Raw genomic sequence first — 13,666 nt, forward strand, 5'->3', positions numbered from 1 at the left:
CCTAATGTCCAATCCTCACCTTCTCATGGTGCACCCTGCTGGGTATCTACTTTGATACTGAACGACCGAACGAGGATGGGCTGGCAATTTGGGATTTAGCCGACCAAATTGTATTCTTATTGGTTAAACCAAAATAAAAAATTATTGTACAACATGACAAAATTTCATGCCGGCTGGGGCGTCGCCCCGGTTAAACAAGGCCCCGTTGTTTTCGCCAGGGAACCAGGGCGAACAGCGAAAAGTCAGCTACTGGAACAAATCTGAAAAAACAAACCCCAACTCAACATCACCAGAGTTAAAGATCGGTACTATCAACGTAAGAAGCCTGAATGGCAAAGAAATTGAGCTAGCTGAGGAATTAGATAAGTACCAGATCGACATAATAGGGGTGACTGAAACAAAAAAGACCAAAACTGGCGAGATCTTTCTGAGCAATAAATACAAAATGTTATATTCAGGCAATGACAATCAAGGAAAGAAGGAGTAGCCATAGTATTCAACACAAAATGCGAGAATCTTCTTGAATGGCACTCAGTCTCAAGTAGAGTAATGTGAGCAAATATGAGAATGGGGAACTGGACAATGAGACTTATTTGTGCCTATGGTCCCACAGAAGGTTCTACTAAGGTAGAAGTGGAGGAATTTTTTGAGACTTTAGAAAAAGCAACTGACACAATGAAAAAGGAAAAGTTGATCCTTGTTGGGGATCTAAATAGCAGAGTAGGAAATGATTGTGAGACATACAAAAATATTTTGGGAAAATTTGGAGAAAAGAGCAAAGCTAATAATAATGGCAAATATCTGTTGGATTTCTGCTCAGGACATGGACTGGTTATTACTAACACCATGTTCCAACATAAAAATGTGCACAAATTCACATGGAGAGAAGAGGCTAGGAATAAGAAAAGTCTCATCGACTATGTTATTGTTGATAGTGATGTTTTCTCCCTGGTGCAGGACACCACAGTGTACAGAGGATTTGAAACTGAAAGTGATCACTATTTAGTCTTGAGCAAGATAAAATTGAATTTCATATTGAAACGAATAACATGTAAGAAAGTTCTAAAGCGAATAAAAGTTGAGCAGCTCTCGGATTTGAACTGTAGAATACAGAAAGATTATTGAAAAGAAAATGAAAGAGTTTGAGAACAGGAATCAAACCTTGGAGATTCAGTGGCAAACTCTGAAGAAAACATTGATTGATTCTAACAGAGAGGCATGTGGTGAAGTTGTGTGCAAGGATAAAAAAATCAGAACTCCCTGGTGGACACAGGAAGTTAAAGAGGCGGTGAAGGAAAAGGAGAAAGCATATCAAAAGTTCCTGGCAAATAAGTCAGCTTTTACTCTTACAGAATACAGAAACAAATGTAAGAAAGCTAAACACTGCGTAAAACTAGCTAAACAAAAGTCATGGGAGGACTTTGGCAAGAATATAGAAAATAAATATCAAGAAGGTGGCAAAATATTCTGGAGGTTGTTGAAGAAGCTTAGGAATGGAGGAAAGAGTGCTGTAAAAGGAGTTAGAGATGATAAAGGTGACATGAAAACAGGAGAAAAAGATATCCTTGAAGTATGAAGCTGACAGCACAGTGATAAAAAACACTGACCAGGCATGCAGTCAGGAATACATATCCATACTTGAAGTAGAAAAAGCCATCAAAGGCTTGAAATGTGGAAAGGCAGCAGGAGTAGATGATATTCGACCAGAAATGCTGAAGTATGGCGGTATAAGAGTCTTACAGTGGCTGCACTGCATAGTTCAGAAAGCCTAGACAGAGGGACGAATTCCCGATGATTGGAGTAGAGCTCTCATAGTACCCATATATAAGAAGGGAAATAAAACTGAATGTGAGAATTACAGAGGTATTTCCCTACTGAGTGTTCCTCGCAAGATTTATGCAAGTATACTTGAGAAACGGTGAGAAGAATTGTTGAAGAAAAGCTTGGTGAAGAACAAGCTGGATTCAGGCCAAATAGAGGCTGTCAGGATCAGATCTTCACTTTACGACAAATAGTCGAGAAAGCATTGGAATACAGCAAAGATCTGTATTTAAGTTTTGTCGATTTGGAAAAGGCATATGACAAGGTGCCAAGAGAGAAGCTATTCAATACGCTTCAGTTATATGGTGTCAATGGGGCATTATATCAAGAAATACTTAGTCTTTATTTGAGTTGTAAGTCAGCAGTTAGAACTGAAGGGAGTACAGGAAGATGGTTTAATGTTTAATCTGGTGTGAGACAGGATGCACATTATCCCCTCTGTTATTCATTATCTATATGGATCACATTATGAAGGAATGTGGTATTAAACCTGATATCAAAATTGGAGATGTTAATGTCAGCTCTTTGCTTTATGCAGATGATGTTATACTTCTAAATAAATCCGCTACAAGTCTGCAAGATTCTCTGACTAAATTGAATAGCCGTTGTAATAGATATGGTATGAAGGTCAGCAATAAAAAGACAAAGACAATGAAAATAGGCAGAATCATTGAAAATGTCAACTGTGTTGTGAATGGAGAACCTGTGGAACAAGTAAAACATTTCAGCTACTTAGGCACGATTTTTACTGAAGATGGTAAATTAAATATAGAAATAGACAACAGAATCAGCAAAGCTGGTATGGTGGGAAGTCAATTGAATAAATTCATATGGAATAAGAAAGAAATTAGTCGGAACACTAAATTAGCTTATACAAGACAGTGTTCAAACCAGTTTTAACTTATGGATCTGAGAGCTGGGTCAGAAGTAAAACACTTGACCAAAGACTAGAGACCGCAGATATGAGAGTCCTGAGAAAGATTAGAGGCGTGAAAGGTCATCAATGGCAATATCATATTAAAAATGAGAATATTAGGAACTTGACATTGTCAGCATCCAAGAATGCGTTAGCAGAGCTAATCTCAGGTGGTATGGTCACTTAAATAGAATGGGAGAGGAAAGATTAGTAAAACAAGTGTTCTCTGCCAGGTTGGCAGGAAAATGACCCAGAGGAAGACCAAGATATAGGTGGATTGATATGGTACAAAGTGCCTTAGACGATAGAAATATAAGATCTGATAATGTTGGAGTCTTGACAAGTAACAGACTGATTTGGAGGAAAATTGTAGATAGGAAGTTAGTAATGATGTAATTTTTTCATGTAGTACTGTCATATCCTGTACACCCCTTGAGGGTACATGGTAGGAATTTGATGATGATGATGTTATTTCTTTCTCACCTGAAGAAGTCGGAACACCGATGAAAATTAGTCGTGATTTATTAAAGATTTTTGTTATACTTTCTCAGGTTCTAGTTAGTTAAATTTTAATTTTATAAATATGTATATACACAAGGGGTCCTCAAGTTATGTTGCATTTTCGGACCGGCATAAGGCGATTTTTGATGCAAGTCAGAATTACCATAGCCTAAGTTACTTACCTAACCTGCGTATATATCAAGAAACAGAACTAGGCCATAGGAAAATGAAAGGGAGAACATAATTACTGTATAGTACCGAAATGATAAAAATGAAACTGTAATAAAAAAACAAACACAGAAATGAGAACAATCCCCAAAATGACAAATGAAACTGTACATTCTGTACAGGTGATTTAAAAAAAACTAAAAACAAAAATGAAAACAATTCTTTACCTTTTATCCTGTGGTTGGCTTGCACACTGGAAGGGGCATTGCAAGGAGGGAGAGACTGACTTAATGGAAGGAGGAGGCTGGAGAGGCAGGACAGGCTGCAGAAGGTGCAGGAGATACTGCAGGTGCAACTGAAGAAGATGGAGAGGCTGGAAGAGGAACTGAAGAGACAGTTGAGGTACCAGCACCTGCTGAGGCCTCTCTACCTTCGTGAAAAAATGTTCCAGGCTAGTCTGGAATGATACCATCCTCTTCTCCTCGTATATCTCCCTATAACACCGCAGGTAATCCATAACCCCTCGGAAGACCTTTGTGTACCTAACAGTGTCGAGATTCTCAGCCTCAAACTTTGCCAGCCCATCCTCAATGAGGGCTAAACCTTCTGCCCACCAAGCCCTTGGTGGTGAATCTCCTGGGTTCAGGGGTTGGAACCATTTCCTCCTTCTCAATCAGTTGCTTCTCTAACTGAATGAAGTCTTCTGCTGACAACCTCTCCCCATGAGATGGCAGAAGCTCTGTGACATCTTCGGCCTACACTTCCAAATTCATTTGCTTCCCCAGCGCAATAACCTTCTCTGTGACAGCCTCAACTGTCTTCTCATAGCCATGGAAATCATTTGCAAACTGGGGACACAGTTTTTTCCACACACCATACAAATTTGTCTGCTTCACTTCATCCCAAGCATGCTCAATGTTTTGTATGGCATTATAAATGCATTATGATTTCCAAAAGTCTTTGAGGGTTAAGTTCCTATAACCAACCTTTACTGGCATTAAACTCTTTACCTGCACTCATTTCCCCCCTTTCACTTTTCAATGCCTCAAACAATCTTTTTGCCTTTTCTTGAATTAACATTAGGCTAATTGGGATACAGCGTTGATGCTAGTCTTCCAGCCAAAGAACAAGAAGCCTTTCCATCTCAATCATGAGCCTACTACGTTTTTTCGTCACAGTTGATTTCATGGGTGCCAATCCTTTCACGTGTTCAAGGATGCAAACTTTACCTTTGATAATAGTACTGACTGTGGTATGACTTAAGTTCAATGTGGCTGATGTTCGTTGGCGTTTCTCCCTTTTTTGTCCTTTTAATAATGTCTAATTTCACTTCTAATGCAATGGCTTTCCTTTCCTTTTCTTCAACACACTGCTATTGGAAGAGTCTGCTTTACGTTTGGGAGCCATATTGAAGGGTAAAAAGTCGCAAAAAAACACAAACACAAAAGTGAGAGAGCAGATGTAAACAAAGCACGTGGTACCCAAAGAGTGTATGCTGGGACCCAAACAACGGTACCTCTCCCAAACAAATGCCGCGTAACAGCATATTCTTCTGCCACGCTCACAAACAAGTTTGCCCGCGATGTTTGAATTTTCCATCGCGCTGCTTCAAGTCAAAATTTATTTTTTAAATTATTTATGGGATTAGTGCCGTAAAGTCGAAACGATGCAAGTCGAGGATCCCTGTATATATTTATTTATCAATCCTATAAACAAGAGGTTGTAAAATCTAAAGCACACCAGCACCACGCATTGGCAAGTGATTAAGAAGGAACCTGTCGATGTCACAACTGAGGCTGTAGTCCTAGGTAAAAACTGTAACCTACCAAATAACAGGGCTGCCATCTTCTGGATATCATCAAGCATTTTTAGGGAAGTTTTGATGCATCACCCCACATGTTAGAACAATATTATTAGAGTGGATTGGGAATTAATAGCGTTAGGAGTTTGTACAGTGAGAAATAAGAAATACCTTGGGTGGAAAAGGTCATCTAGTATTTATGGAAAGTGGATGAGGCCATGAATGTGATGTGCATATGTGAGAAAAGGCTAGAGGCATAAGTCGGCCCAAAAAGGAGATCTGATCTTTTTTTTAGAGATCTTGGTACTATCAAAGGTGAAAGAAGGTGAAGTGTAATCTTTCTTCTGCTATGAAATTCAAGAAAGAGCATAGCTGCATCTTCCTTTTTGTTACATTGAAGTTGACAAAGTTATTCTTCTCCCAGAAAGATATGAGGAAATCAGTGTTTAAAGCACTGATCATGAAAGCACTTATAAATTGGGATATCTGAGCACTGAAAGGTTTGTTAGGTACCTTATAGTAAGAGCTAAATAAAATGGGAGGAGACCTTCACACAGCCTTTTAAGGAATGCAAAGAACCATTGAGGCTTCTGAGCTAATATCCAATCCTCCTGTTAATGAGCATCCAGGTGGATGAGTGAATGAATGAGGATTGGGCTGGCAATATAGGATCCAGCCAAATTATATTCTTTATTGGCTTAAACCAAAGCAAAATGATGATGCCAACTGAGGCATCACCAGGATGAACAATGTCTCTCCTGTTTTCATCAGGAAACTAATGTTAACAGTGAAGTCAGCATGGAACAAACTCCAAATCAACATAATCAGAAATGAAGATAGCCACCATTAATGTAAGAGGTAAGAATGGAAAGTGCAGAAGAAATAGAAAAGTACTATTTCTTTTAAGGTTACACGGTGATCAGCATTCATATTTATGAATTTAGGGACACAAAACACACGTGTTGAAAAGATTATTTTACTGATTAATAATAAAATAATAATTTTACATTTCGACCCCTGTATTGAGGTCATATTCAGAAGGATACATGTATATAAGAAACAAGCTACATGCTGTTGCACTCTATACAGGTAAGGTACATCTACGCTGTTAACTAATCTTTTTTCTTAGCCAGCCCTCTAGTGATTAAAAATAAATAAATAAATAAAAAATTAAAAAAAACTACAATAAACTCTGCTAAAGTCCTCACATGCTAGGATTCTTCTGGAATTATACAGCTTATATTGTTATATTACGATTATCTTCTGGATTTGTACAGTACAGGTTGCTATTGAATGTTCAGGGAAAAAAAAAAAAACACCACACCAAGTTTTCTTGTATTGAGATTTTTTTCCCTTGTGGTTGCTATGAAGGTTGTGGATGGGTCCTCCACATTCTTGGAATGGTTAGACCATCATTTTTATTCAGATTTGGATCATGTTTAAGCATTTCACATGCTTCCTTGAATTTCCGCTCGAACCAGGTTTTGGTGTGGTGTAGGGTCTTGGTACCTTTCCAATCAATTCTGTGGTATGTTTGGAGTGCATGGTCAGAAAGGCCGGTTTTTCCAAAATGAAGGTATTTTATGTGACGTTTGTGTTCATCCTTTCTGATTGGGATGGTTCGCCCTGTTTCCCCTATGTATGGTATGTTACATGTGCAATCTATTTTGTAAACCTTTGGGTGGGCTAGGTGTGGCAGGGGCTCCTTAGAAGAACTGAGTAGGTGTCTTAATTTTGTAAGGGGTTTAAAGATGGTTTTGATGTTGTATTTGTGTAGTGTTCTGTCTATTTTTTCTGAAATGCCTCTAACATATGGTATAGCAATAGCAATAACATATGGTATAAACAAAGCGGATAAACTGACCTTCAAATCCCTAAAAAATAACCGTGACATTATTATCACAAAAGCAGATAAAGGGAATGCCACTGTTGTTTTAAATCGGACAACCTACATTGAAAAAATGAACCATTTGGTATCGAACCACAACACCTACCAAATGGCAAATTACAACACCCCACGCAACGCAACAAAAAGAAAACTACTGAACTACTTAAATCAGTTAACACATGGTCGGAAGACACAATTAAAAAATTAAAGAAACAATTAAATCCTAGCATGTGAGGACTTTAGCAGAGTTTATTGTAGTTTTTTTTATTTATTTTTTATTTTTTTATTTTATTTTTTATTTATTTTTAATCACTAGAGGGCTGGCTAAGAAAAAAGATTAGTTAACAACGTAGATGTACCTTACCTGTATAGAGTGCAATGGCATGTAGCTTGTTTCTTATACACATGTATCCTTCTGAAGATGACCTCAATACAGGGGGTTGAAACGTAAAGTTATTATTTTATTATAAATCAGTAAAATAATCTTTTCGACATGTGTGTTTTGTGTCCCTAAATTCATAAATATGAAGAAAAGTACTATGTTGGTATATTTGGTGTTACTGAGACAGACAAAAGCATGAGATTCTGCTAAATAATAAACATAAGATGTTACATATGGACAATGGAAGAAATGGAGAAATTTTTCAAGTCATTAAAGAAGGAAGATGACTAAATAAATATGAACAGCTCACCCTTGTTGGAGATTTAAACAGTACAGTAGGAAATGAATACCAGACATGCAACAATGGTTTGGGAAAATCAGGAGTAAAGGATAAAGCTAATAAAGATAGTAAGTACCTGTCAGATTTCTGTTTGAGGTACGGACTAGTCATCATTAACAACATATACCAATATAAAAAGAAATGCAAAAATTCACATGGAGGGAAAACACAAGAAATAAAAATTCTTAGTGACTATGCTATTGTTAATAGTGATATCTTCATGCTGGTTCAGGACAAAAGTCTACAGAAGATTGCGAACAGGAAATGATCATTCAGTTATAAGGACAAAAATATTTTCATACTGAAAAGAAAAGTGTGTAACAATGTTTTAAAAATAATAAAAGTCAAGCAGCTTTCAGAAATAAACTATAGACTCATCATCATCAAATTCCTGCCATGTACCCTCAAGGGGTGTACAGGATATGATAGTACTACATGAAAAATTTACATCATTACTAACTTCCTATCTACAATTTTCCACTAAATCAGTCTGTTACTTGACAAGACTCCAACATTATCTGATCTTATATTTCTATCGTCAAAGGCACTTTGTACAGTATCAATCAACCTATATCTTGGTCTTCCTCTGGGTCATTTTCCTGCCAACCTAGCAGAGAACACTTGTTTTGCTACTCTTTCCTCCCCCATTCCATCTGAGATTAGTTCTGTTAACGCATTCCTGGAAGCTGACAATGTCACGTTCTTTCCTAATATCCTCGTTTTTAATATGATATTGCCATTGATGCCATCTGTTCAAGCCTCTAATCTTTCTCAGGACTCTCATATCTGCAGTCTCTAGTCTTTGGTCAAGTGTTTTACTTCTGATCCAGCGCTCAGATGCATAAGTTAAAACTGGTTTGAACACTGTCTTGTATACAGCTAATTTAGTGTTCCGACTAATTTCTCTCTTATTCCATATGAATTTATTCAATTGACTTCCATCCATACCAGCTTTGTTATCTGTTGATTCTGTTATCTATTTCCATATTTAATTTACCATCTTCACTAAAAATCGTACCTAAGTAGCTGAAATGTTGTATTGCTCCACAGGTTCTCCGTTCAAAATGCAGTTGACATTTTCAATGATTCTGCCTATTTTCATTGACTTTGTTTTTTTATTGCTGACCTTCATACCATATCTATTACAACAGTTATTCAATTTAGTCAGGGAATCTTGCAGACTTGTAGCAGATTTATTCAGACATATAACATCGTCCGCATAAAGCAAAGAGGTGACATTAACATCTCCAATTTTGATATCATGTTTAATATTACATTCCTCCATAATGTGATCCATATAGATAATGAATAACAGAGGGGATAATGTACATGTAATGATACTTGTCTCACACCAGATTTAACATTAAACCATCTTCCTATACTTCCTTCAATCCTAATTGCTGCCTTACAACTCAAATAAAGACTAAGTATTGCTTAATATAATGCCCCATTGACACCATATAACTGTAGCATATTGAATAGCTTCTCTCTTGGCACCTTGTCATATGCCTTTTCCCGATGACAAAACTTAAATATAGATCTTTATTAAGAATGTTGAATTTAGTGTTGAATACTATGGCTACTCCTTCTTTTCCTTGATTGTTATTGCTTGAATATAACATTTTGTATTTATTGCTCAGAAAGATCTCACCAGTTTTTGTCTTTTTTGTTTGAGTCACCCCTATTATGTCGATCTGGTACTTATCTAATTCCTTAGCTAGCTCCATTTCTTTGCTATTCAGGCTTCTTATGTTGATAGTACCAATCTTTAACTCTGGTGATGTTGAGTTGGGGTGTGTGTTTTCAGATTTGAAAAAATGAAAGAAACTGAAAACAAGAACCAAACCTTGACATGTCAGTGGCAAGCTCTGAAGAGAACAATGATTTGATTCAGCCAGAGAGTTATATGATGAGGTTGTTAGCAAGGACAGAAAAAAAAAAAATCCAAATTTCACGGTGGACTGAAGAAGTTAAAGAAGCAGTCCTGGAAGAGAACAAAGTGTAATGAAAGTTATTATCAAGTAAGTCACAGTAGAAGACCTGAAAGAATACAGAAGAAAAAAAAAAAAAAGTAAGAAACTTAATTTCTGAGTAAAAATAGCCGAAGAGAGGTCATAGAAGGACTTCAATAAGAATACAAACGATAAATATCATGAAGGTGGCAAAATATTCTAGAAGCTATTAAAAAAGTTTAGAAATGGAAAAAAGAGTATGGGAAAGGCTTCAGATATTATATAAAATCTGAAGATTGTGGAAGTCTAGAGTAATTGAGATTATTGCCAAAACATTGAAATATGATGTCCAAACTTGGAATCTGACAGAAAAAAAACAGAAACTTAAAATATGTCAAAGAGCAATGTAAAGAAGCATTCTGAGAATGCAAAAAGCAGAGAGGCTTAAAAAAAGTGCCTAGACATTACACAGATCACAAAAATGGCTGATGTTATTCCAAAAGCCCAACAATTAGAATGGAACTCAGCTAGTTGTGTAGCCAACATGAAAGATGACAGATGGACAGGCCTCACTACAGTTTGAATCTAGAGGAAGACAGAGGATGAGAACAGTACATGAGACAGAGAAGAGTAGAGAAAATTGGGAAGGATCCTGGCCCAGCTGGGATGCAACACTGATAACAATACCCCCGGCAGCCAGAATGCCAAAATGAACAAATGAATGACATTTAAGTTTGATATCTTCCAGTAAAACTTTTTTGTACTTAAGGACCATATATAAATTTTAAACTATACATCTTGAAAGTTTTGAAGCAATATTTAAATAACCTTGTATATATTAACCGTTTTTGTTCCCTAAATTATCTTACCATGCATTTCTTGATGTCATTAGGATCAATGCCAGGTAAGGAACCCATAAAAAGAGGAATGACATGTGATGGGCCTTCAGGAAAGAATTTATTACTCTGAACAAGAGACCTAGCAACAGCTACTACACAATGCATAGCAGCAGTCAATCGATGTGGTTCGGTCAGAGTTTCTAAAGATGAGTATAACCTAAAAGCACAAAGTATTTGTTTTGTAACTTTCATGACTAATGCACATTACTAAAGCAGGTAAATTTCTCTAAGCTGCAAATACCCAATATAACCAAGCCGTTAGTTTTGTTTTTAAATGTTATAAAATAGACAGCCAGAATTTTAAATGAAATAAAACTTTTTCTTTTCTTCTTGAGAGACAAGAGAGTTTAGATATTAAAGTTATCATAAGTTTAATATATAAGCATAAATTTAGATGAGGTTTATGCTTATAACTAAAAAACAGAAATAGCTTACAATGCAAATATGAGAACAATATATTTGTAATTTTTGCATACAGAAATACAGCCATACTCTAATAAGAAAGAAGGAAATTTGAAGTTTCCTTCAAAAGTTTGAAGCTGAAGCCAGGTAAACATCTGATAAAATTACTTACCCAAATGTAGAAGCATGTAAACACACAAATGCAAACCCAGATTTTTTTTTTTTTAATGAATGGTAGTAAAAAAACTTGAAAAGTTGTTGAACCAATAGTGATCTTTATAATAAAACTTTGTTATATATGCCAGACTCTGGTAATCAACATCTCCCATCATTAATAAAACCAACAGACCAGCACCCACAGACCTATATTCCAATGATGAAATATTTTCTCAGAAAGCTAATTGCCTGTGATGATGCTAATTAAGATGTCCAGTCACTCTTCAATAATAAACAAGTAGTTTAAAGCATTACTGTGAACAGAATTCAGTTGGAAGTATCAATTGTGATGGTTAGCTAAATGATCTTATAGCAGAGTTGAGGACCTCGATGCTTCATGCTTCAAATCAGAACAGAAAGTTCATGGCTGACATGTTAAAGAATGTCACCAGGAGTTATCTCAATCTCATAATTTTCTCACACGTTAGGTACTGAGTAAGACAAGTAACTTGGCTCAAAACCTGATTAATGCCCTGAGAGGGCAGTAAATTCTCTTTGCATACTTTGAATGTGTATCGGTTCTGTATATTCTCTGTCTTGCAGAATGAAAAGATGGACTTTCTAGAAGGGAAAATCCCTGCTACCACTGTATGAGGCTGGCTAACTTAACATCCTTCACATCCCAGATCTTTCCAATAAAAGGGCACCACCTTTACTGACTGAGCTACACAAGTTCACCAAGAGGTTTCATAATTATCCAACTGGATAATTATGAATCCTACTATACGAAACATGAATAAATGGTTTTATTATACAATGAAACCTGTGGAGAATTCATGACTAAACAAACACACGTGATAACCACAGTAATAAGTTTTAATAAGTAAATATTTCATCCTAAGTATCTTAGGACATCGTCAGTAGTTAATTCAAACAATACTAGGAATAACATACAGTTATGGTGCATGATTACAATGGAATCCCAATATGCGTGCAGAAGCATGTTATAGAATTAAATTAAAATATATATGGAGGGGGAAAAAAAAACAGATTACATTACAATAAGATAACATATATAAAAATTATTTTACACAATTTTGTATGACAATTTCCCATACTTTAGGAATAGCAAGAATATCATTAAGGTTTAGATTTGGTCTGTGAAGTAGGGCTTCAGAACTTTATTTATATAAACATTCACGTTTATATAAAGATCTATGTAGAAGAATTTTTTTTTCCCAATGGATCCTAGGCCAGATTTCTGCGGTTTGATAAGACGGATATGGTCTTGATGTTCCGAAATGCGTTTATGAACAGATCTACCTATCTGTCCATAGTAAGACGATTTACAGGAGCATGGAACCTTGTACACGCCAGATAGCATCAGAGGTGAGAGTTTGTCTTTAGGAGAAGGTACCAAGTTATAGATCTGGTTGATGGGTTTGTAGGTAGTAGCAAGTTTGTATTTCTTCATAATTTTTGAAAAACGTTCAGAATATGGGGAATATTAGTGAAGATGGAAACAATATCGAAGCTAATTAGCATGTCAGTTTCCAACAACAATTGACATATGGTATGGGACTCCTATGGGCTTGTTCTTATCTAGGTTGATGTGTGGGGAACAATAAAAAAAACTCAGGACATACCATGCTAGACTTCCTAGAATATACGGTTTACCTAGCTTCACAAGAATAATGTTCCACACAGACCCGTCGTGGATTCTATTAGCAGCCTGACTTACAAGTTATCAAGATTTTTATCTAACCTTCTCCGTCCTCACACAGGCCACTCAGCCTCATCAATTAAAAATTCCACAGAGTTTCACACAAAAATAAAACACATTCAACTGTTGGAAACTGACATGCTAATTAGCTTCGACATTGTTTCCGTCTTCACTAATATTCCCCATAAGGAAACGGTAGAGATGTTAACTCAAAAATTTCCATCTGATGTTGTCGAATTATTCAAATTTGTTATTACGTCTGGTTACCCGGTTATGTCACTTGGAAAGAAAAAATTTACAAGCAAGAGGAAGGAACAGCAATGGGGTCACCCCTATCACCAAACTTAGCAAACCTGTTTCTAGAATACCCTGAAGAAAAAATTTTCACGTTTAAACCCAAACCAAAAATTTGGCTATGATATGTCGATGATGTCTTTGTTGTCTGGGGTCATTCTGAACAAGAACTACACCTGTTTCTAGATAAAATAAACCTTCTTCATCCTTGCATCAAATTTACGCTAGAAAAAGAATCTCCACAGGGTATCTCCTTTTTGGATTTATACATCCAAAGAAAAGAAGATGGCTCCACCTCCACTTCTGTCTATCGCAAGTCGACATTTTCAGGTTGCTACATTCACAATTCTTCTGCTCATCGTCCATCCCATAAATCTGGCATCATTAAATCATTAGTAACCAGAGCACACAGATTCTGCTCCT

The 13,666-nt window shown here is 36.3% G+C and overlaps 1 protein-coding gene across 1 annotated transcript in view; it reads right to left on the reverse strand.

The window, feature by feature from the left end:
* LOC150097399 (proteasome activator complex subunit 4-like) overlaps window positions 1-13,666 on the reverse strand; it is a 646,748-nt gene that overhangs the window by 507,078 nt on the left and 126,004 nt on the right. Inside the window, exon 12 of the mRNA XM_090407543.1 lies at window positions 10,639-10,825. Coding sequence (XP_090263669.1) covers window positions 10,639-10,825 — 187 coding nt within the window. The remainder of the gene's footprint in view (window positions 1-10,638; window positions 10,826-13,666) is intronic.

This window comes from Typopeltis vanoorti, chromosome 17 (assembly GCF_054136105.1).
Source record: "Typopeltis vanoorti isolate ZY-2024b chromosome 17, IOZ_Tvanoo_1.0, whole genome shotgun sequence".
NCBI classification, from domain to species: Eukaryota; Metazoa; Arthropoda; class Arachnida; order Uropygi; family Thelyphonidae; genus Typopeltis; species Typopeltis vanoorti.